The sequence below is a fragment of the Leptodactylus fuscus genome, unplaced genomic scaffold (assembly GCF_031893055.1).
Source record: "Leptodactylus fuscus isolate aLepFus1 unplaced genomic scaffold, aLepFus1.hap2 HAP2_SCAFFOLD_197, whole genome shotgun sequence".
Taxonomy (NCBI): domain Eukaryota; kingdom Metazoa; phylum Chordata; class Amphibia; order Anura; family Leptodactylidae; genus Leptodactylus; species Leptodactylus fuscus.
In genome coordinates, this window is record NW_027440220.1 from 56511 (window position 1) to 82401 (window position 25891).

Sequence of the window (25891 nt, forward strand, 5' to 3'; positions counted from 1 at the left end):
GCCATCACCCTATGACGCCATCACCTCCTGACACCATCACCCTGTGACACCATCACTTCCTGACACCATCACCCTATGACGCCATCACCCTGTGACGTCATTACCTCCTGACGCCATTACCTGCACTACTCTTCATGGTGGCCTGTGATGTCACCCATATTGTCTTGTTCCTATGCCTCGCACTTACCTGCCACGATTCGTCTGTAGATGTGGGCCTGCGCTCTGGGACACACTGAGGCTGCCACGCTCCTCTTCCGCTGGGACTGCAGAGCCCTCTCCATACCGGATTCTCTGGGTCGTCTTCCTCTGGGCGTTGCTCGATCACGAGGTCATGTGAAACTGGCGTCTACCCTAGAAGAGATGCAGCGGCAGGAGATGGCGCAGGGAAACTTCACGGACTTACATCAGTCCAGCTGGCATTCTCTGATGGGGAGCCAGGAGATCAGCCGAGGACTGTCTCCGCTATCCACCAGCGCAGATACCGGTAATGTCAGCGCGGAGTAACCCCGTGGGTCTGAACCTGGGCAGGTGGTAAGCTCTGGCGCTGACGGGTGTGATATTCTGCAGGTCTCAGCAGCCTTCCATCTCCCTCAGAAGTCTCGGACGGGTCTGTCTCGGTGACCTCGGCCTATTCCAGTAGCTCGGCCTTACGTGGCTCACCTGACTGCAGCCCAGAAAGCAGCCAAGACACCCCAGTAGTGACCTCCCCCAATTCCCGATTATTGGGGGCCGCCTCCTGGGAGCTGGAGGACCCAGCAGAACAAGTCCCCTACCTGGGCTCTCCCAGAGTAGACGAAGCCGATCTCCTTGAGTACCAGGAGGACACGGAGAACCACAACTACCTGCAGGTAATGTGCCCCTCCCCCGCTTGCATTGCCGCCTCTCTTTCTTTGTCGCTGTAGTTTAGGCCTTTCTCCCCATCCCCCCGTTTTTGTGTCCTGCACCCCCTTTTCTCACATCCTTCCTCTGTCGCCCTCACTCTGCTCTGTCCCAGGTTGATATGGTTACCCTCGCAGAACAGATCATAGAAGCCACCCCAGAGCGCATCAAGCAGGACGACTTCACAGCGTCCGACTCCACAGCCCTCCGAGAGAGGTCCGGGAATCTCAGCAAGACCATGGCGTGGCTAGCCAGCTACCTGGACACAGCCGACCAGATGCCGGGGTTACCCCCACACGGGTCAGTACAGCCCCCTCCTATGTGTGTACAGGGGGTGCACTAGTGTTTGGCTAATACACATTTGTACACACAGTGAGGGCATGCGTGCCGCTCGGGCTTTGGCTCGCTTTGCCCAGATGAACCCCGGAGAGGATGGCAGCAGCCTGGCGTCAGAGATCGGAGGATACGGGCAGCGCATCAAGCGAGTGAATAGGCGATCTGTGGAGGGGCTCCGTGTCAAAGTGACCAGGTATACAGCTCGCACTCCCAAGTCTGTAGGGTGCTGCGAGCTCACTGTCCGGTGGCTCACCATGTCTACTCCTTGTCATTTCTAGGTCTGAGGCGCCACCCTCCCCCACAACGCCCCCTCCTCTGGGCGAGATCTCCTTTGAGAGGTTCGATCCTCCTGGTGCCGCCCGTTGGTCCGAGTTCCTCAGTGCCTCAAGTAGCGGACGCATGGAAAGTGAATTTGCCCTCCTGACTCTGTCTGACCATGAGCAGCGGGAACTGTATGAGGCAGCGCGGGTCATCCAGACAGCCTTCCGCAAGTACAAGGTGAAGCATCACGGCAGGTTGTATGGCCTAGAGCGCCTCCTGCAGCCTTCTGTTGTCATGTGCATCTGGTAGTGTCTCACTGTAGTGATTCTGTTAGCTGGACATTCCCTTTAAGGATGCCTGGGACTACATGTCAAAATCGTCCACCCTTAAAGGGAACCTGACACCAGGATAGGTGCTCCATATAACTCACTAGTATATGCTCCTCGGGGGCGGGGCCACAGCTGATGTACATAAGCCCCAGCTACCACTCAGCAGAAACGTGTGTACTGCTCTTCTACCCCCGATGATGATTTCCCATCTGCTTGTATTATGTCATCCATCTTTATTTTCCATCCAGGGACGCCGACTAAAGGAACAGCAGGACTTGGCGGCCGCCGTCATACAGCGCTGCTACCGGAAATACAAGCAGGTAATTGTCCTCTCAGCCCATACCATCACATCATGGGTACCCTGGGGATGATCACTGGACTATACCATGTCATTGGCCGGGGTGAGACAGAACAGAAGACAGGAATGTGACATTTTCTGGGCCTAAAATGACGCTGACATTTGATGGAGGCAATAGAGCCAGTATGACGCCGGTATGTGGTGGGGGAATAGTCAACCATTGTCTGGAATGGTGACATGACTGTGACACGTGATGGAAATGATGTCATATTCTGTCATTAATAGCAGAATGCTGTCTGACTCGGATATGTGATAGAGAATGATATTGTTTGACTCTGACGTGATAGAGAATACTATTGTCTGACTCTGATATGTGATAGAGAATGATGTCTGACTGACATGTGATAGAGAATGCTATTGTCTGATCCTGACATGTGATAGAGAATGCTATTGTCTGATCCTGACATGTGATAGAGAATGCTATTGTCTGACAGACATGTGATAGAGAATGCTATTGTCTGACTCTGATATGTGATAGAGAATACGATTGTCTGACTCTGATATGTGATAGAGAATACTATTGTCTGACTCTGATATGTGATAGAGAATACTATTGTCTGACCCTGACATGTGATAGAGAATACTATTGTCTGACCCTGACATGTGATAGAGAATACGATTGTCTGACCCTGACATGTGATAGAGAATGCTATTGTCTGATCCTGACATGTGATAGAGAATACTATTGTCTGACCTTGACGTGATAGAGAATACGATTGTCTGAGCCTGACATGTGATAGAGAATACTATTGTCTGACCCTGACATGTGATAGAGAATACTATTGTCTGACCCTGATATGTGATAGAGAATACGATTGTCTGACCCTGACATGTGAGAGAGAATGCTATTGTCTGACCCTGACATGTGATAGAGAATACTATTGTCTGACCCTGACATGTGATAGAGAATACGATTGTCTGACCCTGACATGTGATAGAGAATGCTATTGTCTGACCCTGACATGTGATAGAGAATGCGATTGTCTGACCCTGACATGTGATAGAGAATGCTATTGTCTGACCCTGACATGTGATAGAGAATACTATTGTCTGACCCTGACGTGATAGAGAATACGATTGTCTGCCCCTGACATGTGATAGAGAATGCTATTGTCTGACCCTGACATGTGATAGAGAATGCTATTGTCTGACCCTGACATGTGATAGAGAATGCTATTGTCTGACCCTGACATGTGATAGAGAATGCTATTGTCTGACCCTGACATGTGATAGAGAATGCTATTGTCTGACCCTGACATGTGATAGAGAATGCTATTGTCTGACCCTGACATGTGATAGAGAATGCTATTGTCTGACCCTGACATGTGATAGAGAATACTATTGTCTGACCCTGACATGTGATAGAGAATACTATTGTCTGACCCTGACATGTGATGGCTAGTAGCTGCTGTAGGACATACATGTCACATGACCTGTGTTACCCTGGAGTTCACATGTTTCTCTAATCTAAGCCTTCTTCTCTTACAAGCTGACGTGGATTGCTCTGAAGGTAAAATCCTATTCTGTGCTAATCCCAGTGATTGGGGTACATGGATTGGGCCGGGCGGACTCTGCCTGCTCCACCCAGTGAGGAGACTGGTCCAGATAGTGCTCACATGTATGAAGTAATGTCAGTGCCATCTAGTGGTCAGGATCAGTATTAGGTAGTGGTGCCATCTAGTGGTCAGGATCAGTATTAGGTAGTGGTGCCATCTAGTGGTCAGGATCAGTATTAGGTAGTGGTGCCATCTAGTGGTCAGGATCAGTATTAGGTAGTGGTGCCATCTAGTGGTCAGGATCAGTATTAGGTAGTGGTGCCATCTAGTGGTCAGGATCAGTATTAGGTAGTGGTGCCATCTAGTGGTCAGGATCAGTATTAGGTAGTGGTGCCATCTAGTGGTCAGGATCAGTATTAGGTAGTGGTGCCATCTAGTGGTCAGGATCAGTATTAGGTAGTGGTGCCATCTAGTAGTGAGAGAGCAGATGATGTATTGGTGGTGCCCTCTAGTGGTCAGTGATGAGTATGACGTCCTGTTCTTCTATATTCCCTCTCTCCGCAGTACGCCCTGTATAAGAAGATGACGCAGGCGGCCATACTGATCCAGTCCAAGTTCCGCAGTTATTACGAGCAGAAACGCTTCCAGCAAAGCCGCCGGGCAGCCGTCCTGATTCAGCAGTGTTACCGCAGCTACAGAGAGGGGGCCCGTGGGGGTCCCGCTCTGCAACATCGCATGAAGTAAGTGTCAGGCACCATAATATGGAGGTGTACATGATGTATAGCTATCCTACTGTGGACATGCTAAGAACACGTGTGCACCTCCGCTCCTCACTCCTCCCACGTCTCTCCTAGGGGGTCGTTTCTCACAAAGAAGCAGGACCAGGCCGCCCGCAAGATCATGCGCTTTCTCCGTCGCTGCCGTCACAGGTACTGAACACGACCGGGCCCAGCTTAAAGGGGTTCTCCAGAATGGTATGGTGGCCATGGCTTGTCTTACGATGGGGGAAGGTCTGACATTTGGTACCGGGATCCGCTGCAGCGCCACACACTGTATAGTGGCTGTTCTTAGTATTGCAGCTCAGTCCCATTCAGCTTAATGGGTCTGAGCCTCTAACAGGTCACATGACCCAGGAACGTGGTGACAAGTGGGGGTGTAGGACAACCCCCCGGACGGTCAGCTGATCACCCCACTAATATTCGTCATTCTCTCTCCCCCCGCAGGATGAAGGAGATGAAGCAGGCGCAGGATCTGGACTGTTTACAGAAGAGGGGGCTGACCAATTAACCCCTGCAGGATCTGCGCCGTGTGCGCCCCCCACGTGTGTGTGTGTAAATATTCATGTGTGACTGTGGCATCACTCGTACCTCTTAATGGGCTGCAGCGCCCCCCGCAGTCTACGCGGGCACATGTACATAAGAGAAGCTGTATAAATCTGTTAATATCTATTTCTGCACGTCCTCTCCCAGTATACGAGCCGGCCCCCGAGCCCCCTATGTACACGTATATAGCTATATGTGGGGGTGGGGTGGGCGGTGCCATTGCATGTGGCTGTACGTATTGTGTGCACCATGGCTATGTGCGTGTGTATATATGCGTCTATAAATATATACATATATATATAGGGCTGTGTGTATATACATATATATATATATCTGCACTCAGGCAGCTGATTATTTATGGCGTCATTTCATGCACTTTCATATCCTCCCCCTTATTATTATTCTCTTTTTTTACGGTTATTTTTCACGCGTTTTCTGCTGTTTTTGTCGTGTTTTTGTACGGCTTTCTCCTGTATACGGTGGGGCGGCTGCGCGGGCGGGAGGGGCCGGGAGCTCCACGCGAGGCAGACGTTAGCGGGCTGGCGCCTGAGGGTGGTCCGGGGAGAGTCTATTGCACTATTAGTTTTTGGGTATTTTTGCCCTCCCGCCGCCGTCCTCGCACCTCACGTGTTGCCGCCACCGGAGCCTTTGAAGTCACAGTTTGGCATTTCGCACATTTCTGGTATTTCCGTAACATTTTCGCACTGTTGTATAGAGGGTTGGGGGGGTAATAAAGAGACGAGACGAGATTTGTAGGGGGTGGGGGGGCTGAATATAACGGCAGGGTTAGAAGACCACGAGCAGACTGTTCTACAAGTGTCATAAAATCCACTACAACTGCACATACGTGTTAGATATTACCGCCAACCCCCCGTACACATGTGGGAGGGAAGAACGCCATTGCCAGACTTGTCCCTCTCCTGCAGACGCCTCCCCTGTCCCCCTTGGGTGGTGTTACCTATACTACAGGGCGGGCGGTGGTCCCTACAGTATAGGGTGGGCGGTGTTCCCTACAGTACAATACAGGGCCGGTGGTGTTCCCTCCAGTACAGTACAGGGCGGGCGGTGTTCCCTCCAGTACAGTATAGGGCGGGCGGTGTTCCCTCCAGTACAGTATAGGGCGGGCGGTGTTCCCTACAGTACAGTACAGGGCGGGCGGTGTTCCCTCCAGTACAGGGCGGGTGGTGTTCCCTACAGTACAGTACAGGGTGGGCGGTGTTCCCTACAGTACAGGGCGGGCGGTGTTCCCTACAGTACAGTACAGGGCGGGCGGTGTTCCCTCCAGTACAGGGCGGGTGGTGTTCCCTACAGTACAGTATAGGGCGGGTGGTGTTCCCTACAGTACAGTATAGGGCGGGTGGTGTTCCCTACAGTACAGTACAGGGCGGGCGGTGTTCCCTACAGTACAGTATAGGGCGGGCGGTGTTCCCTACAGTACAGTACAGTGCGGGCGGTGTTCCCTACAGTACAGGGCGGACAGTGTTCCCTACAGTACAGTATAGGGCGGGCGGTGTTCCCTCCAGTACAGTATAGGGCGGGCGGTGTTCCCTCCAGTACAGTATAGGGCGGGTGGTGTTCCCTCCAGTACAGTACAGGGCGGGCGGTGTTCCCTACAGTACAATACAGGACGGGCGGTGTTCCCTACAGTACAGGGCGGGCGGTGTTCCCTACAGTACAGTATAGGGCGGGTGGTGTTCCCTCCAGTACAGTACAGGGCGGGTGGTGTTCCCTACAGTATAGGGCGGACGGTGTTCCCTACAGTACAGTACAGGGCGGGTGGTGTTCCCTACAGTACAGGGCGGGTGGTGTTCCCTACAGTACAGGGCGAGCGGTGTTCCCTACAGTACAGGGCGGGCGGTGTTCCCTACAGTACAGTATAGGGCGGACGGTGTTCCCTACAGTACAGTACAGGGCGGGTGGTGTTCCCTACAGTACAGGGCGGGTGGTGTTCCCTACAGTACAGGACGGGCGGTGTTCCCTACAGTACAGGGCGGGCGGTGTTCCCTACAGTACAGTACAGTGCGGGCGGTGTTCCCTACAGTACAATACAGGACGGGCGGTGTTCCCTACAGTACAGTACAGGGCGGGCGGTGTTCCCTACAGTATAGGGCGGGCGGTGTTCCCTACAGTACAATACAGGACGGGCGGTGTTTCCTACAGTACAGTACAGGGCGGGCGGTGTTCCCTACAGTATAGGGCGGGCGGTGTTCCCTACAGTACAATACAGGACGGGCGGTGTTCCCTACAGTACAATACAGGACGGGCGGTGTTCCCTACAGTACAGTACAGGGCGGGCGGTGTTCCCTAAAGTACAGTACAGTGCGGGCGGTGTTCCCTACAGTACAATACAGGACGGGCGGTGTTCCGTACAGTACAGGGCGGGCGGTGTTCCCTACAGTACAGGGCGGGCGGTGTTCCCTACAGTACAGTACAGTGCGGGCGGTGTTCCCTACAGTACAATACAGGACGGGCGGTGTTCCCTACAGTATAGGGCGGGCGGTGTTCCCTACAGTACAATACAGGACGGGCGGTGTTCCCTACAGTACAATACAGGACGGGCGGTGTTCCGTACAGTACAGGGCGGGCGGTGTTCCCTACAGTACAGGGCGGGCGGTGTTCCCTACAGTACAGTACAGGACGGGCGGTGTTCCCTACAGTACAATACAGGACGGGCGGTGTTCCCTACAGTACAGTACAGGGCGGGCGGTGTTCCCTACAGTACAGGGCGGGCGGTGTTCCGTACAGTACAGTACGGGCGGTGTTCCCTACAGTACAGTACAGGACGGGCGGTGTTCCCTACAGTACAGTACAGGGCGGGCGGTGTTCCCTACAGTACAGTACAGGGCAGGCGGTGTTCCCTACAGTACAGTACAGTGCGGGCGGTGTTCCCTACAGTACAGTACAGTGCGGGCGGTGTTCCCTACAGTACAATACAGGACGGGCGGTGTTCCCTACAGTACAGTACAGGGCGGGCGGTGTTCCCTACAGTACAGTACAGTGCGGGCGGTGTTCCCTACAGTACAATACAGGACGGGCGGTGTTCCCTACAGTACAGTAGAGGGCGGGCGGTGTTCCCTACAGTACAGGGCGGGCGGTGTTCCCTACAGTACAGTACAGTGCGGGCGGTGTTCCCTACAGTACAATACAGGACGGGCGGTGTTCCCTACAGTACAGTACAGGGCGGGCGGTGTTCCCTACAGTACAGTGCGGGCGGTGTTCCCTACAGTACAATACAGGACGGGCGGTGTTCCCTACAGTACAGTACAGGGCGGGCGGTGTTCCCTACAGTACAGTACAGTGCGGGCGGTGTTCCCTACAGTACAATACAGGACGGGCGGTGTTCCCTACAGTACAGTAGAGGGCGGGCGGTGTTCCCTACAGTACAGGGCGGGCGGTGTTCCCTACAGTACAGTACAGTGCGGGCGGTGTTCCCTACAGTACAATACAGGACGGGCGGTGTTCCCTACAGTACAGTACAGGGCGGGCGGTGTTCCCTACAGTACAGTGCGGGCGGTGTTCCCTACAGTACAATACAGGACGGGCGGTGTTCCCTACAGTACAGTACAGTGCGGGCGGTGTTCCCTACAGTACAGGGCGGGCGGTGTTCCCTACAGTACAGGGCAGGTGGTGTTCCCTACAGTACAGTACAGGGCGGGCGGTGTTCCCTACAGTACAATACAGGACGGGCGGTGTTCCCTACAGTACAGTACAGGGCGGGCGGTGTTCCCTACAGTACAGTACAGGGCGGGCGGTGTTCCGTACAGTACAGGGCAGGCGGTGTTCCCTACAGTACAATACAGGGCGGGTGGTGTTCCCTACAGTACAGTACAGGGCGGGCGGTGTTCCCTACAGTACAGGGTGGGCGGTGTTCCCTACAGTACAGGGCGGGCGGTGTTCCCTACAGTACAGTACAGGGCGGGCGGTGTTCCCTACAGTACAGGGCGGGTGGTGTTCCCTACAGTACAGGGCGGGCGGTGTTCCCTACAGTACAGTACAGGGCGGGCGGTGTTCCCTACAGTACAGTACAGGGCGGGCGGTGTTCCCTACAGTACAGTACAGGGCGGGCGGTGTTCCCTACAGTACAGTACAGGGCGGGCGGTGTTCCCTACAGTACAGTACAGGGCGGGCGGTGTTCCCTACAGTACAGGGCGGGCGGTGTTCCCTACAGTACAGTACAGGGCGGGCGGTGTTCCCTACAGTACAGTACAGGGCGGGCGGTGTTCCCTACAGTACAGTACAGGGCGGGCGGTGTTCCCTACAGTACAGTACAGGGCGGGCGGTGTTCCCTACAGTACAATACAGGGCCGGTGGTGTTCCCTACAGTACAGTACAGGGCGGGCGGTGTTCCCTACAGTACAGTACAGGGCGGGCGGTGTTCCCTACAGTACAGTACAGGGCGGGCGGTGTTCCCTACAGTACAGTACAGGGCGGGCGGTGTTCCCTACAGTACAGTACAGGGCGGGCGGTGTTCCCTACAGTACAGTACAGGGCGGGCGGTGTTCCCTACAGTACAGTACAGGGCGGGCGGTGTTCCCTACAGTACAGTACAGGGCGGGCGGTGTTCCCTACAGTACAGTACAGGGCGGGCGGGGTTCCCTACAGTACAGTACAGGGCGGGCGGGGTTCCCTACAGTACAGGGCGGGCGGTGTTCCCTACAGTACAGTACAGGGCGGGCGGTGTTCCCTACAGTACAGTACAGGGCGGTTGTTGAGCCCCCGACACCTGAACAATCACTGAAAAAAAAATGACCGCGAGAAAGTAAAACTCCGCCCAGTCAGAGGTCGGCCCGGGGTCGTCTTGTCTTCTTATCCTTCACTTACTAAGTTTAATCCTTCCAATTTTCCAAGAACATTTCCCCGCAGTCGGGCGGGATTTTCTGATTCAAGAACTGAATTTTTTTTTTTTTTTTGTAGTTTTGTAATTTTTTATTTTTATTTTTGCTGTAATTTATTCTATTCAAGAGCTGCAAAGAAAGAAATCGCTGAAAAGTCAGGAAAGTTTTTCCGTTCACTTGGCTGTTTTTTATTTATTCCCCCCCCCCCCCTCCAGACTGTGAAGAATCCCTCCCGATCCTGCGCAGATTCTACTCAGAAAGTTATATTGCAGAAGATTAATATATGAAGAATTTTACTTTTTTTTTTACCTCGTTTTTTTATATTTTTTTAGGAGACTCCCCCCCCCCCCCCTTTTTTCTTGTCGTTCGGTGATCTCCATAGCAACAAATCTAAAAAAAAAAAAAAAAAAATCACTGAAATTTAAAAAAAATTTATATTTTCAGATCTTTAAAGTGACGACACTACAGAGGAGGGATCAATTACGTAAAAAGAAAATTTACAGAAAAACCTATTTTTAATGCAGATGTTGGGGGAGGGGCCTATTTGCATGACGAGACAAATGTAAATATTGTAAGATATAAAAAATTTTCAGAAAATGTAGAATTTATCGCCTGCGTCACCTGCAAACATTTTGAAAAATGCGAGAATTTGATGGATGGTTTTTCCTGATTTTCCGGCCGTCGTCTCCTGAGTATTTTTACTTGTTTATCCTTTTTTTTTTGTTTGTTTTTTTGACCGTTTTATTTTTTTTGCATGACTTTGTACCCATTTACATTAAAAATGCTGAATTGGCCGGAATACAAAGCGTCTGTGGTTTTCTTTACATCCGGAGGCCGTCGCTAATAACTACCGGTTACGTGGGTGGGGTGGCCGTTGCTCTGGTCCTTCTGCTCCTCCCAGCTTCTGATAGGCCACGCCTACCTATGAGGAAGGCATCATGGGGTATATAGTCACCGGAGCACAATGTATATGGTATGGCATTTATGATTGGAAGCAACACTCGGAGGCATCATTCCCATTGAATGGGATCCAGCTGAATTGTAAGAGAAGGAGTTGCAGGATCACGCGGCCATCTTTGTTCGCCCTTAGCGTGAGAGGCCACGCCTCCACCATGACATCAGCAACTACATTGCGTGCTGTGATTGGTCCAAGCAACCCTGACAAGCCCATAGGAAAGCCACAGCCCCTTCATGGGGAGGTCCAATGCCCAGATGATAGAAGCCCCTTCATGGTCTGGCCTTATTGTGTCCCCTCGTACAGGGGCAGATCCGAGCTGACGAGGCCGATGATCACCGCCATATTGGTCTCGCGGTCATCGGTTGTCATGGCAGACGAGGCCGATGATCACCGCCAGCACAAAGAAGGACGACAGGATTTCACAAGGACCTTGTCCGGGCCATCGGACCTCGGGGGAAGGGAAGGGGGTTAAAAAGTGTCAGAAGAATCGCTCACCCCTCCCCAAAAATTGAATAAAATCATCAAAATGTCAGAACATCTCCAGAATCCCATTAATATTGGACGTTTGCGGCTCACAAAGTTTTCGTTTTTCAACCTTTCAAACGTTTGTAAAAGTAAAACCTAAGAAAAGCGACACCGGCGCCATGACAAAGCACAGTCTGTGCCCGCGTAAAACGGAAACGGTTGGAAAGAGGGGAGCGAAGAAACGCGAAAGTGTAAAAGGCTCAGTGTCCAGAAGGGGGCGGTATGTAGGCCGAAGGCAGCACAGTGCGTACACCGGCCTTCTCTATAGGGACGGTGTTGCCGCTTTAAGTCTCTGTGCCCGAGTGGGGACCGACAAGCGCTGCTGCCCTTTTAAGAACGCGCACTGTCTTCTGGGCCTGCGCGCGCCCGCTCACAGGATCCAAGATGGCGGACCTGCTCGGTTCTATTCTCAGCTCCATGGAGCGGCCGCCTCAGGTCGGGGACCAGGAGAGCCGGCGGAAGGCCAGAGGTGAGTCCGCTCCTTTAATCCCGTAGAGAGGACCTGGTCAGACCGGTCACCGAGTGTTTGTTACCGGGGACAGCTCCGGCCGTTGGCCGCCACGGTATTCGTAGCCGAGAAACCAGACCGGCGAAAATCCGCAGTCTCATTGGTGGAGTGAGGTGTCCGTCAGAAAGTCAGCGACGAATCAGCAAAGAGCGCACGTCGCGGCTGTGTTATGATTGGTTGAGCGCTCGTATGGGCGGGTTCTCCCGATGCTGGTATTAGCGGGGGATGTGATTGGCTGCCGGGTGCGCGTTCTCTTTCATTGTGTGAGCTGATTGGCTGATCTGCTGCCCGGGCTGTTGCGCAGCTGCATTGTGATAGGTCCATCCAGGTCGTGTCCTAGAGAAGACCTGGCTCTTATCTTGGCCCCGCCTCTTAGTGGGTTGTCTTGGGTTTGTATTGGCTGCAGCTCAATCCATCTTAATTAAAGGACTAGTCCATACACATGATGTATGGAGAGCAGAGACTCGTGACGTCACGGACTGCAGTCCCTACAACTCCCAACATGCAGTGACAGCAGAGCCAGTGGCATGCTGGGGCTTGTAGTTCATCAGCAGTGATCATGGCGGTGCAGCAATGTGGCCATGAATCCCTGCCGGTCTCCTAGGTTGTAGTGATAAGTGTACATGATGGCTGTCTCTGTATCCTGCAGAGCAAGCGGCCAGACTGAAGAAGATGCAGGAGCACGAGAAGAGGCAGAAGGTGGAGTTCAGGAAGAAGGTGAGACTGCACTATGCCCCGCCCCCTACAGGGTGATATAGACAGGAGGAGCTAGGAGCCTGCCCCGCCCCCTACAGGGTGATAGACAGGAGGAGCTAGGAGCCTGCCCCGCCCCCTACAGGGTGATAGACAGGAGGAGCTAGGAGCCTGTCCCGCCCCCTGCAGGGTGATATAGACAGGAGGAGCTAGGAGCCTGCCCCGCCCCCTACAGGGTGATAGACAGGAGGAGCTAGGAGCCTGCCCCGCCCCCTACAGGGTGATAGACAGGAGGAGCTAGGAGCCTGCCCCGCCCCCTACAGGGTGATATAGACAGGAGGAGCTAGGAGCCTGCCCCGCCCCCTGCAGGGTGATAGACAGGAGGAGCTAGGAGCCTGCCCCGCCCCCTGCAGGGTGCTACAGACAGGAGGAGCTAGGAGCCTGCCCCGCCCCCTGCAGGGTGCTACAGACAGGAGGAGCTAAGATCCTGCCTCGCCCCCTACAGGGTGATGTAGAGGAGGAGCTAGGAGCCTGCCCTGCCCCCTCCAGGGTGATACAGACAGGAGGAGCTATGAGCCTGCCCCGCCCCCTGCAGGGTGGTACAGACAGGATATAGCTAGGAGCCTGCTCCGCCCCCTGCAGGGTGATACAGATAGAATATACCTATGAGCCTGCCCCACCCCCTACAGGGTGGTACAGACGGGGTATAGCTATGAGCCTGCCCCGCCTCCTGCAGGGTGATACAGACAGGAGGAGCTATGTGCCTGCCCCACCCCCTGCAGGTTGATACAGATAGAATATAGCTATGAGCCAGCCCCTTTTCATGTGGGGTGGTATGGTTGCTCCTCCCCCTGTAGAGTGATACAGACAGGATATAGCTATGAGCTGCCCCGCCCCCTGCAGGGTGGTACAGACAGGAGGAGCTATGAGCCTGCCCCGCCCCTTACAGGGTGATACAGATAGAATATAGCTATGAACTGCCCCGCCCCCTGCAGGGAGGTACAGACGGGATATAGCTATGAGTCTGCCCCACCCCCTACAGGGTGGTACAGACAGGATATAGCTATGAGCCTGCCCCGCCCCTTACAGGGTGATACAGATAGAATATAGCTATGAGCCTGCCCCGCCCCCTGCAGGGTGATACAGATAGAATATAGCTATGAGCCTGCCCCGCCCCCTGCAGGGTGATACAGAGGAGGAGCTAGGAGCCTGCCCAGCCCCCTGCAGGGTGATAGAGACAGGATATACCTATGAGCCTGCCCCACCCCCTGCAGGGTGGTACAGATAGAATATACATGAGCCTGCCCCGCCCCCTACAGGGTGATACAGATAGAATATACCTATGAGCCTGCCCCGCCCCCTGCAGGGTGGTACAGATAGAATATACCTATGAGCCTGCCCCGCCCCTTACAGGGTGATACAGATAGAATATACCTATGAGCCTGCCCCGCCCCCTGCAGGGTGATACAGATAGAATATACCTATGAGCCAGCCCCTTTCCATGTGGGGTGGTATGGTTGCTCCTCCCCCTGTAGGGTGACCCCTGTTGTCTTGTGTCCTGTAGATGGAGAAGGAGGTGTCAGACTTTATCCAGGACAGTTCACAGACTAAGAAGAAGTTCCAGCCGATGAGTAAGATCGAGCGCAGTATTCTGTGAGTATTGTCGCCCGCTTCTCGCCCTCCGTTTCTAGTCTTCCCTTTGTAATGGCTGCTGATGTCTCCCCTCACTCAGACATGACGTGGTGGAGGTGGCCGGCCTGACGTCGTTCTCGTTTGGGGAGGATGAGGAGAGTCGCTACGTCATGATCTTTAAGAAGGTGGGGTGGGGTGTCCTGGGGGTGTTGTGGGGTCCTCCCGCCGCTCGGGTGTCTCATCTTCCTCCATTTTCAGGAGTTTGCTCCGTGTGATGAGGAGCTGGAGGCGTACCGCCGGGGCGAGGAGTGGGACCCACTGAAGGCCGAGGAGAAGAGGAAGCTGAAGGTAAGTCCTGGGGGTCATGTGACCTAGCCCGGCCAATAGGAGTGCTGCTTTCATCCTCTGCTTACTATGGCGACAGGAGTTGGCGCAGAGGGAGGCCGAGGAGGCTGCGCTGAAGGCCCCATCTAGTGTCAACCCCAACAGCGACTACAAAGACAAGTACAGTCACCTGATCGGGAAGATCGCCGCCAAGGACGCCGCCCACACCCTGCAAGCCAATAAGGCGTACGGCTGCGGTAAGCTGAAGTACATACAAGATGGCGGCCGGGGGAGGGGGGTGTTGACGTTTGTTTGGTAATTGTGACCTGTCCCATCTTTCCGCAGTTCCTGTCGCCAATAAACGAGACACGCGATCCATCGAGGAGGCGATGAACGAAATCCGAGCTAAGAAGCGGTTAAAACAGGACGACGGCGAACCCGCGCCCAGTAAATCGTAAACCCTGCGGAGCTTCGGGGCTTCTCATTGGATGCTTTTAATCTTGTGTGGAATTTTTTTTGGGGGGGGGGGGGTTGATTTTATTTTTGTAATGGCGGCACGGTCAGCTTGGATCCTGGCAGCGCGCTGATGGCGACCTCCATGGACTACTATTTATGTCGCGCACTGGCCGTATTATAGCGTCTCTTACTTCTGGACTCCTTTTAACCCTTTGTTTTATGTGAGGTATCCCGTCTCGCTCGCGGTGTGCGGAGCTGGAGTTAGCGAGTGTTGTGCTCGGCGCTAACATGGCCGCTCCTGGACGCTTCCTACAACATTTTGTCCCATTTTCTGCTTTTTCAGACGTTCTTTAGGTTTCTTCTCTGTCTGCGAGCTGCGCTGCGAGCTTCGGCTCTGTAAATATCATCTTTAAGTTAATAAAAAGTGAAAACATTTCTCAGTGTGTGGAATATTAAAGATGGCGGCGCTGTGGTGGCGGGCCTTGGGGTAAGCCCTGCCTCGCAGTAGATCCCTCAGTAGTTACGCTGGGGAATCACATGGCAGCTCTTCCACTCCTCCCAGCCGTCCCCTCTGACCAGCTGATGCCCCATCTCTCCTCCAACTCCCTCTTCTGACCTCATCACTCCGCAGAAACTGCCCTAACCCAAGTCACAAATGGTCTACTATCTGCCCAAGCCATGTGATGCTCCTCCATCCTCCTCCTCCTTTGACATTTCCTCCACTTTTCGACAGTTGACCACTCCCTCTTGTCACAAACTCTCATCCCTCGGCATCACCAACTTGACCCTCTTCTGGTTCTCCTCATTCCTCGTACACCACCACCACACCGGGCCCTCTTTCGGTAGGTGTCCCCCAAGGCTCTGTCCTAGGACCCCCCTCATGTTCTCTACACCCTTGGCCTTGGACGAATGGAATCCCACACCCCCATTACACTGACACGTTAAATATGTCTCTGGCCCAGATGTCAGTCCTCTGCTATCCAGAGCGTCTATCAGCCATGACCTCCTTCTTCTCCGCCCTCCTCATACTCAATATGGAGAGACCAGAGTTCATCATTTTCTCCTTACCCCTCACTGTTCCCCTACATGACCTATCAAAGTCAACGGCACCATATTTACCCCAGTCCTACAAGCCCATTGGCTACTGTAACACCCTTCTTTGTGGCCTCCAAGCAAATGGTGTCATCTCCCGTCCAGTCCACCCTTAACTGTCTCCATACATGACCTAATCTCTAGTCCACAACCTCTCCACATATCTCCAATCCTCTCACGGCCTCATTCTTTCTTTTACCTGTAATTGCCTCCCAGAATTCTGCTACTCAGTTCCACCCCCAATACTTTGAAACTCACTACCATGATAAACAACGCTATCCCCTCCACCCTCTGTCACAACCTTCAAGAGGACCCCGAAGACTCTTCTGTATAATATGGGCACATTAGGGTTCTCTGATTTAGCACTTAGTTTTGCTACCACTACAGCCTAAAAGAAAAAATGAAGAAGTTGAGACCAGTCCGAAGACTTATACTCCATCCCGGACGAGCCCCCAATCTTACTTGATCAATCACAAAACTTCACCTTTCGTCAATAAAGCACAACAGTCAATCCTTGTGTTTTAGATTTTGTTTATTTGAAATGTACATTGGGAAACCAAAGATGCACTTTTAAAATGGCGCTCCAAAGTGTCCACATGTGACAAGTCCATACCATATGACTTCATCAGGGAATGCTAATGATGTCATATGAGGCACCTGGTTGCACATCTCTGGACATGTCGTAAGAGGTATGGATGATCTTGCCTCTTACTGCGCCGACTGTAAGGAATGGACTTGTCGGGTGAGGTAGGGTGATTTACACCCCACTTACTGATGACAGCAGCCATGTTGGTTCTTTAGACACAAGGTATATAAAGAGGTGGAGAGTGCAGGGGGCGGCAGGAGATTCTTTGGTGTTTATCTTTACTTGGCCCGGGGGTTTCTGAATTTACGTCCAGCAAACTTTGCTTTGTCGCCCAACTCTTCCTCAATTCTGCAGAAGAAATTGTTAGTGGTCAGTAAGAGACCTGAGGGACTATGTGCAGTCTGCACTGTATAATGAGCACTTATAGCACCCCAAATATCCCTCCCCTGAGAAGGGTCAGGGGTGCAGAGAAGGTCCAGTCCTTACCTCATCAGCTGGTTGTATTTAGCCAATCTCTCTGACCTGCAGGGGGCGCCAGTCTTAATCTGGGAAGAGAAGGAGCAGGATGTTATTTACTGCACCGCTGCTTTTATTCCTGTGTATTTTTCTGTCAGCTGTTCATTTATTTACTTCCTCCTCACCTCTCCCGTATACGGTCTATGCCTTTGCTTCCTCCTCTCCTGTATATCAGGAGGGCTCGTACAGTCCTGCCTGTATGAGCTGTATTAGTTACATCCCTGCTTTCTCCTCACCTGTCCGGTGCACAGTCCAACCACCAGGTCGGCGATGAAGGTGTCTTCTGTCTCTCCAGAGCGATGGCTGACCATCACACCCCATCCATTAGTCTGAGCCAGTTTACAGCTGTAAAGATGATATAGAAGGAGACAGCGTCACGTCAGCGCCGTACAAGTGGCGTATAGGGGTGACCTGTATACTGACCACCAGGGACAGGAATATTAACCCACGAGATGCCAGGAATGTTATTACGCAATAGCCTGCAGTGATGTCATTTGGCCATAGAGCCAGGAGAGCAGACATGTATACACTGGAGACTCGTGTGACTGTATACGGCCCGGACACTTACGCCTGGATAGACTCAGTGACAGATCCGATCTGGTTGACCTTCAGCAGGAGACAGTTACAAGCCTTCTCCTCCACCGCCTTCTGGATCCTCTTTGGGTTTGTGACGGTCAAATCATCACCAACGATCTGGATGTCAACTGTGGTGAGAAATTTCTTCCAGTTCTCCCAGTCATCCTGGTCAAAGGGGTCTTCAATGGAGACCACTGCCAAAAAGGAGAAGAATACACTTTAGGTGGAGGGGCGTATTGTTAATTTGTCTGCATCACCCTGCAGGGGGCGGGGCAGCTCATAGCTCCTCCTGTCTGTATCACCCTGCGGGGGAAGGGGGGTGGGTGTGGCAGCTCCTAGCTCCTCCTGCCTGTATCACCCTGCAGGGGGCGGGGCAGGTCATAGCTCCTCCTCTGTATCACCCTGCAAGGGGCGGGGCAGGTCATAGCTCCTCCTCTGTATCACCCTGCAGGGGGCGGGGCAGGTCATAGCTCCTCCTCTGTATCACCCTGTAGGGGGCGGGACAGGCACATAGCTCCTCCTCAGTATCACCCTGCAGGGGGCGGAGCGGGCACATAGCTCCTCCTCTGTATCACCCTGTAGGAGAAGGGACAGGCTCATAGCTCCTCCTGTCTGTATCACCCTGCAGGGGGAGGGGCAGCTCATAGCTCCTCCTCGGTATCACCCTGCAGGGGGCGGAGCACGCTCATAGCTCCTCCTCTGTATCACCCTGCAGGGGGCGGGGCAGGCTCATAGCTCCTCCTCTGTATCACCCTGCAGGGGGAGGGGCAGCTCATAGCTCCTCCTCGGTATCACCCTGCAGGGGGCGGGGCAGGCACATAGCTCCTCCTGTGTATCACCCTGCAGGGGCGGGTAATGTTACGTCTCCGCTCTTACCGGGGTAGTTCTTGATGAAGGACTTGTACAGGTTCCCCAGTTCTTCTCCACTAATATAGCGGTTTGGGTCATCTGGGGATTTGAAGTCCAGATCGTATTTTCCTTTGCGGAAGAATTCAGAGGCAGCGACGTCCATGCCGATGACAATCTTGTCCGGGTAGCCGGCTTTCTCAATGGCGGCTTTCAGGAGCTCCAGAGCTGCGGAGACAAAGGCAGAAATGTATCACAAGTCTAAGATGTCTGTCCTGAGATGAGACTCGCGTCCTACGAGGGACAAGGTGACATCTTATCTGCTGTGACTGGTGGCAGGTGTAGTAGAAGTTGGAAGCTGTTTTTGGCTTTTGTCCCCTGACACTGGTGGGGGTGGATGGGATATTACAGAGCGTTATATTGTGTTATACCAGCTGTCATGGCCGTATAATGTTACGGTCGGCGGAGTGACGGGCACACGTGTCACCTTCAGCCTCTACACAGCAGCTGGACGGACACTTAGGAGACGTCTCTCCTAGGGCTCTAACATTTGCTTCCTCTCTTCTCACCCTCGTTGTTCTCCAAGATGTTGGGAGCAAATCCACCTTCATCCCCCACGTTGGTGGCGTCTTTGCCATACTTGGCCTTAATGACAGCCTTCAGGTTATGGTAGACCTCCGCTCCGATGCGCATGGCCTCACGGAAGGTTGATGCCCCCACAGGCAGGATCATGAACTCCTGCATGGCCAACTTGTTACCAGCGTGTGATCCACCATTAATGACATTGAATGCCTGAGAAAAGACCGGAAACGTGAGAACGAGAAGGAAATCAGGGAAATGAGGATATGGGGGGGGGGATGTGGGAGGGGGGTAGGGATGTGGGGGGGGGGGAAGGTAGGGATGTGGGAGGGGGGTTGGGAGGGGGGAAGGTAGGGATGTGGAGGGGGGTAGGGATATGGGAGGGGGGTAGGGATACGGGAGGGGGGTAGGGATACGGGAGAAGTGTAGGGATGTGGAGGGGAGGTAGAGATGTGAGAGGGGGGAAGGTAGGGATACGGGAGGAGGGTAGGGATGTGGGAGGGGAGAAGGTAGAGATGTGGGAGGGGGGTAGGGATGTGGGAGGGGGGGATGTGGGAGGGGAGAAGGTAGAGATGTGGGAGGGGGGTAGGGATGTGGGAGGGGGGTAGGGATGTGGGAGGGGAGAAGGTATGTGGGGGGGTAGGGATGTGGGCAGAGATGGCGCTCATTGCTTGACAATATGATGATATAGACTTACAGGGACAGGGAGGATGATTTCGGGGTTTCCGGCTAGGTCGGCGATGTGTCTGTAGAGGGGGACGCCTTTCTCTGCTGCACCAGCCTTGCACACGGCCAGGGACACCCCCAGGATGGCATTAGCACCAAACTTAGCTGAAAGAGAAGAGAATATATTAGATATTGAGCGGCAGACATCTTGGCTCCCGCCTCTCGGCTTCTTCTCTTGGACTTACATTTGTTCTCGGTCCCATCAAGCTCCAGCATGAGTTTATCGATCTTCTCTTGCTCCACTACGCTCAGTTTCTGCGGGGACAGAAGTAAGAGATGAGCGATATCACCCGCTATCACCCCGGTCATCTGATCTACTGGATGAAGTCTCTCCATGTGTCCTATCACCGGACTATATACAAGTGCTAGTCACAGGTCATATCCTGTGATCCGCCAGACCCCTGACCACCACAGACCTGACCGCCAGACCCCTGACCACCACAGACCTGACCGCCAGACCCCTGACCTCCACAGACCTGACCGCCAGACCCCTGACCTCCACAGACCTGACCGCCAGACCCCTGACCACCTCAGACCTGACCGCCAGACCCCTGACCTCCACAGACCTGACCGCCAGACCCCTGACCACCTCAGACCTGACCGCCAGACCCCTGACCTCCACAGACCTGACCGCCAGACCCCTGACCACCTCAGACCTGACCGCCAGACCCCTGACCACCTCAGACCTGACCGCCAGACCCCTGACCACCTCAGACCTGACCGCCAGACCCCTGACCTCCACAGACCTGACCGCCAGACCCCTGACCTCCACAGACCTGACCGCCAGACCCCTGACCACCTCAGACCTGACCGCCAGACCCCTGACCTCCACAGACCTGACCGCCAGACCCCTGACCACCTCAGACCTGACCGCCAGACCCCTGACCACCTCAGACCTGACCGCCAGACCCCTGACCACCTCAGACCTGACCGCCAGACCCCTGACCACCTCAGACCTGACCGCCAGACCCCTGACCACCACAGACCTGACCGCCAGACCCCTGACCACCTCAGACCTGACCGCCAGACCCCTGACCTCCACAGACCTGACCGCCAGACCCCTGACCACCACAGACCTGACCGCCAGACCCCTGACCACCTCAGACCTGACCGCCAGACCCCTGACCACCACAGACCTGACCGCCAGACCCCTGACCACCTCAGACCTGACCGCCAGACCCCTGACCACCTCAGACCTGACCGCCAGACCCCTGACCACCACAGACCTGACCGCCAGACCCCTGACCACCTCAGACCTGACCGCCAGACCCCTGACCTCCACAGACCTGACCGCCAGACCCCTGACCACCACAGACCTGACCGCCAGACCCCTGACCACCTCAGACCTGACCGCCAGACCCCTGACCACCACAGACCTGACCGCCAGACCCCTGACCACCTCAGACCTGACCGCCAGACCCCTGACCACCTCAGACCTGACCGCCAGACCCCTGACCTCCACAGACCTGACCGCCAGACCCCTGACCACCACAGACCTGACCGCCAGACCCCTGACCACCACAGACCTGACCGCCAGACCCCTGACCACCACAGACCTGACCGCCAGACTCCTGACCACCTCAGACCTGACCGCCAGACCCCTGACCACCACAGACCTGACCGCCAGACCCCTGACCACCACAGACCTGACCGCCAGACCCCTGACCACCACAGACCTCTCCGCCAGACCCCTGACCACCACAGACCTGACCGCCAGACCCCTGACCTCCACAGACCTGACCGCCAGACCCCTGACCACCACAGACATGACCGCCAGACCCCTGACCACCTCAGACCTGACCGCCAGACCCCTGACCACCTCAGACCTGACCGCCAGACCCCTGACCACCACAGACATGACCGCCAGACCCCTGACCACCTCAGACCTGACCGCCAGACCCCTGACCACCTCAGACCTGACCGCCAGACCCCTGACCACCACAGACCTGACCGCCAGACCCCTGACCACCTCAGACCTGACCGCCAGACCCCTGACCACCTCAGACCTGACCGCCAGACCCCTGACCACCACAGACATGACCGCCAGACCCCTGACCACCTCAGACCTGACCGCCAGACCCCTGACCACCTCAGACCTGACCGCCAGACCCCTGACCACCACAGACCTGACCGCCAGACCCCTGACCACCACAGACATGACCGCCAGACCCCTGACCACCACAGACCTGACCGCCAGACCCCTGACCACCTCAGACCTGACCGCCAGACCCCTGACCTCCACAGACCTGACCGCCAGACCCCTGACCACCTCAGACCTGACCGCCAGACCCCTGACCACCACAGACCTGACCGCCAGACCCCTGACCACCTCAGACCTGACCGCCAGACCCCTGACCTCCACAGACCTGACCGCCAGACCCCTGACCACCTCAGACCTGACCGCCAGACCCCTGACCACCTCAGACCTGACCGCCAGACCCCTGACCACCTCAGACCTGACCGCCAGACCCCTGACCACCACAGACCTGACCGCCAGACCCCTGACCACCTCAGACCTGACCGCCAGACCCCTGGCCTCTGTTGGGTCTGCGGACTCTGACTTACCTTCTCCATGAGGGCTGGCACAATGGTCTTGTTGATGTGCTCCACTGCCTTCTGGACACCTGGTGGGAGTGGTAGTAGTTACAGGACATGGACAGGACACCGGTGATTCCTACAGTAGATCATCAGGTCTTTCTTACCTTTCCCCAAATATCGAGCTTTGTCTCCATCTCTCAGCTCCAGGGCCTCATAGATTCCTGTGGAGGCTCCGCTGGGTACAGCTGCCCGGAACAGACCTGTAGTAGTGAGGACAAGAGCTATCACTCCATCTCCTGAAATACTCTGTGCTGCTTGTAATTATTCTCAGACTATGGGCACACACAATTCAATGCACTACTCTTCTGAAATCCTCTGTGCTGCTGTGTATTCAGCCTCACACCTCTCTTTATCATATACTTCTACAATATTGGCATAGTGATGGATATGGGCGCACCTTTCCCAGTATACAGGTCCACCTCCACTGTGGGGTTTCCCCTGGAGTCCAGGATCTCCCGAGCGTGAATCTTCTGAATAGACATGATGACCTGAAAAGAGGCAGAGGGAAAAGAATGGTCACATGACTAATAATACTGATATACACTGATAATGGTCACATGACTATATAATAATACTGATATACACTGATAATGGTCACATGACTATATAATAATACTGATATACACTGATAATGGTCACATGACTATATAATAATACAGATATACACTGATAATGGTCACATGACTATATAATAATACTGATATACACTGATAATGGTCACATGACTATATAATAATACTGATATACACTGATATTGGCCACATGACTGTATAATAATACTGATATACACTGATAATGGTCACATGACTATATAATAATACTGATATACACTGATATTGGTCACATGACTATATTATAATACTGATATACACTGATATTGGTCACATGACTATAATAATACAGATATACACTGATATTGGTCACATGACTATATAATAATACTGATATACCCTGATATTGGCCACATGACTATATAATAATAGTGATATACACTGATAATGGTCACATGACTATATAATAATAGTGATATACGCTGATAATGGCCACATGACTATATAATAATACTGATATACACTGATATTGGCCACATGACTATATAATAATAGTGATATACACTGATAATGGTCACATGACTATATAATAATAGTGATATACGCTGATATTGGCCACATGACTATATAATAATACTGATATACACTGATATTGGCCACATGGCTGTATAATAATACTGATATACACTGATAATGGTCACATAACTATATAATAATAGTGATATACACTGATAATGGTCACATGACTATATAATAATAGTGATATACACTGATAATGGTCACATGACTATATAATAATACTGATATACACTGATAATGGTCACATGACTATATAATAATACTGATATACACTGATATTGGCCACATGGCTGTATAATAATACTGATATACACTGATATTGGTCACATGACTATATAATAATACTGATATACACTGATATTGGTCACATGACTATATAATAATACTGATATTGGTTACATGAATATATAATAATACTGATATACACTGATATTGGTCACATGACTATATAATAATAGTGATATACACTGATATTGGTCACATGACTATACAGTAACTCTCGTATACTGCCTCTCTATACAATATGGCAGCCGCTTCTCTCGGGTTGTACGTGAGGTATTTTAATTTGCTTCTAGATTTATCTCTGGAGGTTTATAAATAGCCGAGGTAAAAGTCACTGGAGACAGATAAAGGTCAGGACAGTAATAGCCGCAGGCAAAGGTCACCGGGGCTGTGACATTGACCTCAGCGCCCCCATCACACAGGGCCATGATGTACAATATAGAATCTACAGGAGGGAATATATCAGATGTATAGAATATAATGTACTGCAACTGCACACAATATGTAATATACAGGATATAGTATAGGGTGATTATGTAATATACAGTATACAGTATAGGGTGATTATGTAATATACAGGATATAGTATAGGGTGATTATGTAATATACAGTATACAGTATAGGGTGATTATGTAATATACAGGATATAGTATAGGGTGATTATGTAATATACAGTATACAGTATAGGGTGATTATGTAATATACAGTATATAGTATAGGGTGATTATGTAATATACAGTATATAGTATAGGGTGATTATGTAATATACAGTATATAGTATAGGGTGATTATGTAATATACAGTATATAGTATAGGGTGATTATGTAATATACAGTATACAGTATAGGGTGATTATGTAATATACAGTATATAGTATAGGGTGATTATGTAATATACAGTATACAGTATAGGGTGATTATGTAATATACAGTATATAGAAAACAGTATAGGGTGAATATGTAATATACATTACATAATGTAAAGTTCAGGGGGAGTATATAACATACAGCATATAATGTACAGTGCAGGGGGAGTGTATAATATACAGTATATAATGTACAGGGGCAGTATATAATATACAGTATATAATGTACAGGGTCAGTATATAATATACAGTATACAATGTACAGGGGCAGTATATAATATACAGTATACAATGTACAGGGTCAGTATATAATATACAGTATACAATGTACAGGGTCAGTATATAATATACAGTATATAATGTACAGGGGCAGTATATAATATACAATATATAGTGTACAGGGTCAGTATATAATATACAATATACAATGCACAGGGGCAGTATATAATATACAGTATACAATGCACAGGGGCAGTATATAATATACAATATATAGATTACAGTGCAGGGGGAATATATAACATACAGTATATAATGTGCAGGGCAGTATATAATATACAGTATGAGTCTCTTACCCGGTGTGTGGGTGCCTCTGGCCGGTGGGTAGTGTCAGCTCTGTCCAGTGTCCTGTCTTATATAGAGGGAGGGGAGAGGCTGTCACTGCTGGGGTCACACAAAGAGCAGCCAGGAGGGAGGACGGCCCAGGCTATACCCCCCCCCCCCCCAATACATATATCTCATAGATAGTAAACCCTCACAGGCACAGCCCTCTATCCCACTGTGCCAGTCAGTGATTGTTAATTTGTACATGTGTACTGTATATAAACCCTTAAATGCAAAGCACCATGGGAATAATATAATAATGTACAGCACCATGGGATTAATATAATAATGTACAGAGCACCATGGGATTAATATAATAATGTACAGCACCATGGGATTAATATAATAATGTACAGAGCACCATGAGATTAATATAATAATGTACAGAGCACCATGGGATTAATATAATAATGTACAGAGCACCATGGGAATAATATAATAATGTACAGCACCATGGGATTAATATAATAATGTACAGAGCACCATGGGATTAATATAATAATGTACAGAGCACCATGGGATTAATATAATAATGTACAGAGCACCATGGGATTAATATAATAATGTGCAGAGCACCATG

At 52.1% G+C, this 25891-nt stretch overlaps 3 protein-coding genes across 6 annotated transcripts in view; 2 read left to right on the forward strand and 1 right to left on the reverse strand.

Moving 5' to 3' along the window:
* CAMTA2 (calmodulin binding transcription activator 2) overlaps nt 1-6299 on the forward strand; it is a 60202-nt gene extending 53903 nt beyond the window's left edge. The window contains exons 15-24 of one of the 4 annotated variants that reach the window (XM_075261549.1): nt 208-484; nt 568-848; nt 995-1179; nt 1253-1408; nt 1494-1713; nt 2054-2125; nt 3653-3673; nt 4224-4399; nt 4514-4588; nt 4883-6299. In XM_075261549.1, the coding sequence (XP_075117650.1) occupies nt 208-484; nt 568-848; nt 995-1179; nt 1253-1408; nt 1494-1713; nt 2054-2125; nt 3653-3673; nt 4224-4399; nt 4514-4588; nt 4883-4946 (1527 nt within the window). In that variant the 3' untranslated portion in view covers nt 4947-6299. The remainder of the gene's footprint in view (nt 1-207; nt 485-567; nt 849-994; nt 1180-1252; nt 1409-1493; nt 1714-2053; nt 2126-3652; nt 3674-4223; nt 4400-4513; nt 4589-4882) is intronic. The other 3 variants (XM_075261550.1, XM_075261551.1, XM_075261552.1) reach the window with 3 other exon arrangements.
* Nucleotides 6300-11667: 5368 nt separating this feature from the next.
* On the forward strand, nt 11668-15347 carry SPAG7 (sperm associated antigen 7). The gene is made up of 7 exons (XM_075261554.1): nt 11668-11768; nt 12457-12524; nt 14065-14153; nt 14233-14317; nt 14391-14480; nt 14557-14713; nt 14802-15347. The coding sequence occupies exons 1-7, from the start codon at nt 11684-11686 to the stop codon at nt 14912-14914; spliced, it is 687 nt and encodes a 228-aa protein (XP_075117655.1). The 5' UTR covers nt 11668-11683; the 3' UTR covers nt 14915-15347.
* Nucleotides 15348-16518: 1171 nt separating this feature from the next.
* Nucleotides 16519-25385, reverse strand: ENO3 (enolase 3). The gene is made up of 12 exons (XM_075261553.1): nt 25284-25385; nt 22829-22919; nt 22536-22631; nt 22399-22457; nt 20019-20088; nt 19805-19938; nt 19098-19320; nt 18559-18756; nt 17675-17876; nt 17343-17451; nt 17077-17135; nt 16519-16938 (listed from the first exon to the last, which is right to left on the reverse strand). The coding sequence occupies exons 2-12, from the start codon at nt 22911-22913 to the stop codon at nt 16869-16871; spliced, it is 1305 nt and encodes a 434-aa protein (XP_075117654.1). The 5' UTR covers nt 22914-22919; nt 25284-25385; the 3' UTR covers nt 16519-16868.
* Between the last annotated feature and the right edge of the window lie 506 nt (nt 25386-25891).

Bases quoted from the DNA above. Each gene is read 5' to 3' on its own strand.
- SPAG7 (XM_075261554.1), top strand. From the start codon at position 11,684: ATGGCGGACCTGCTCGGTTCTATTCTCAGCTCCATGGAGCGGCCGCCT. The intron at 14,481-14,556 runs GTAAGTCCTGGG...CTATGGCGACAG, and splicing joins AGGAGAAGAGGAAGCTGAAG to GAGTTGGCGCAGAGGGAGGC. The intron at 14,714-14,801 runs GTAAGCTGAAGT...ATCTTTCCGCAG, and splicing joins CAATAAGGCGTACGGCTGCG to TTCCTGTCGCCAATAAACGA.
- ENO3 (XM_075261553.1), bottom strand. From the start codon at position 22,913: ATGTCTATTCAGAAGATTCACGCTCGGGAGATCCTGGACTCCAGGGGA. The intron at 20,089-22,398 runs GTAAGTCAGAGT...CTGTCCCCGCAG, and splicing joins TGCCAGCCCTCATGGAGAAG to AAACTGAGCGTAGTGGAGCA. The intron at 19,939-20,018 runs GTAAGTCCAAGA...CTTCTCTTTCAG, and splicing joins TGATGGGACCGAGAACAAAT to CTAAGTTTGGTGCTAATGCC.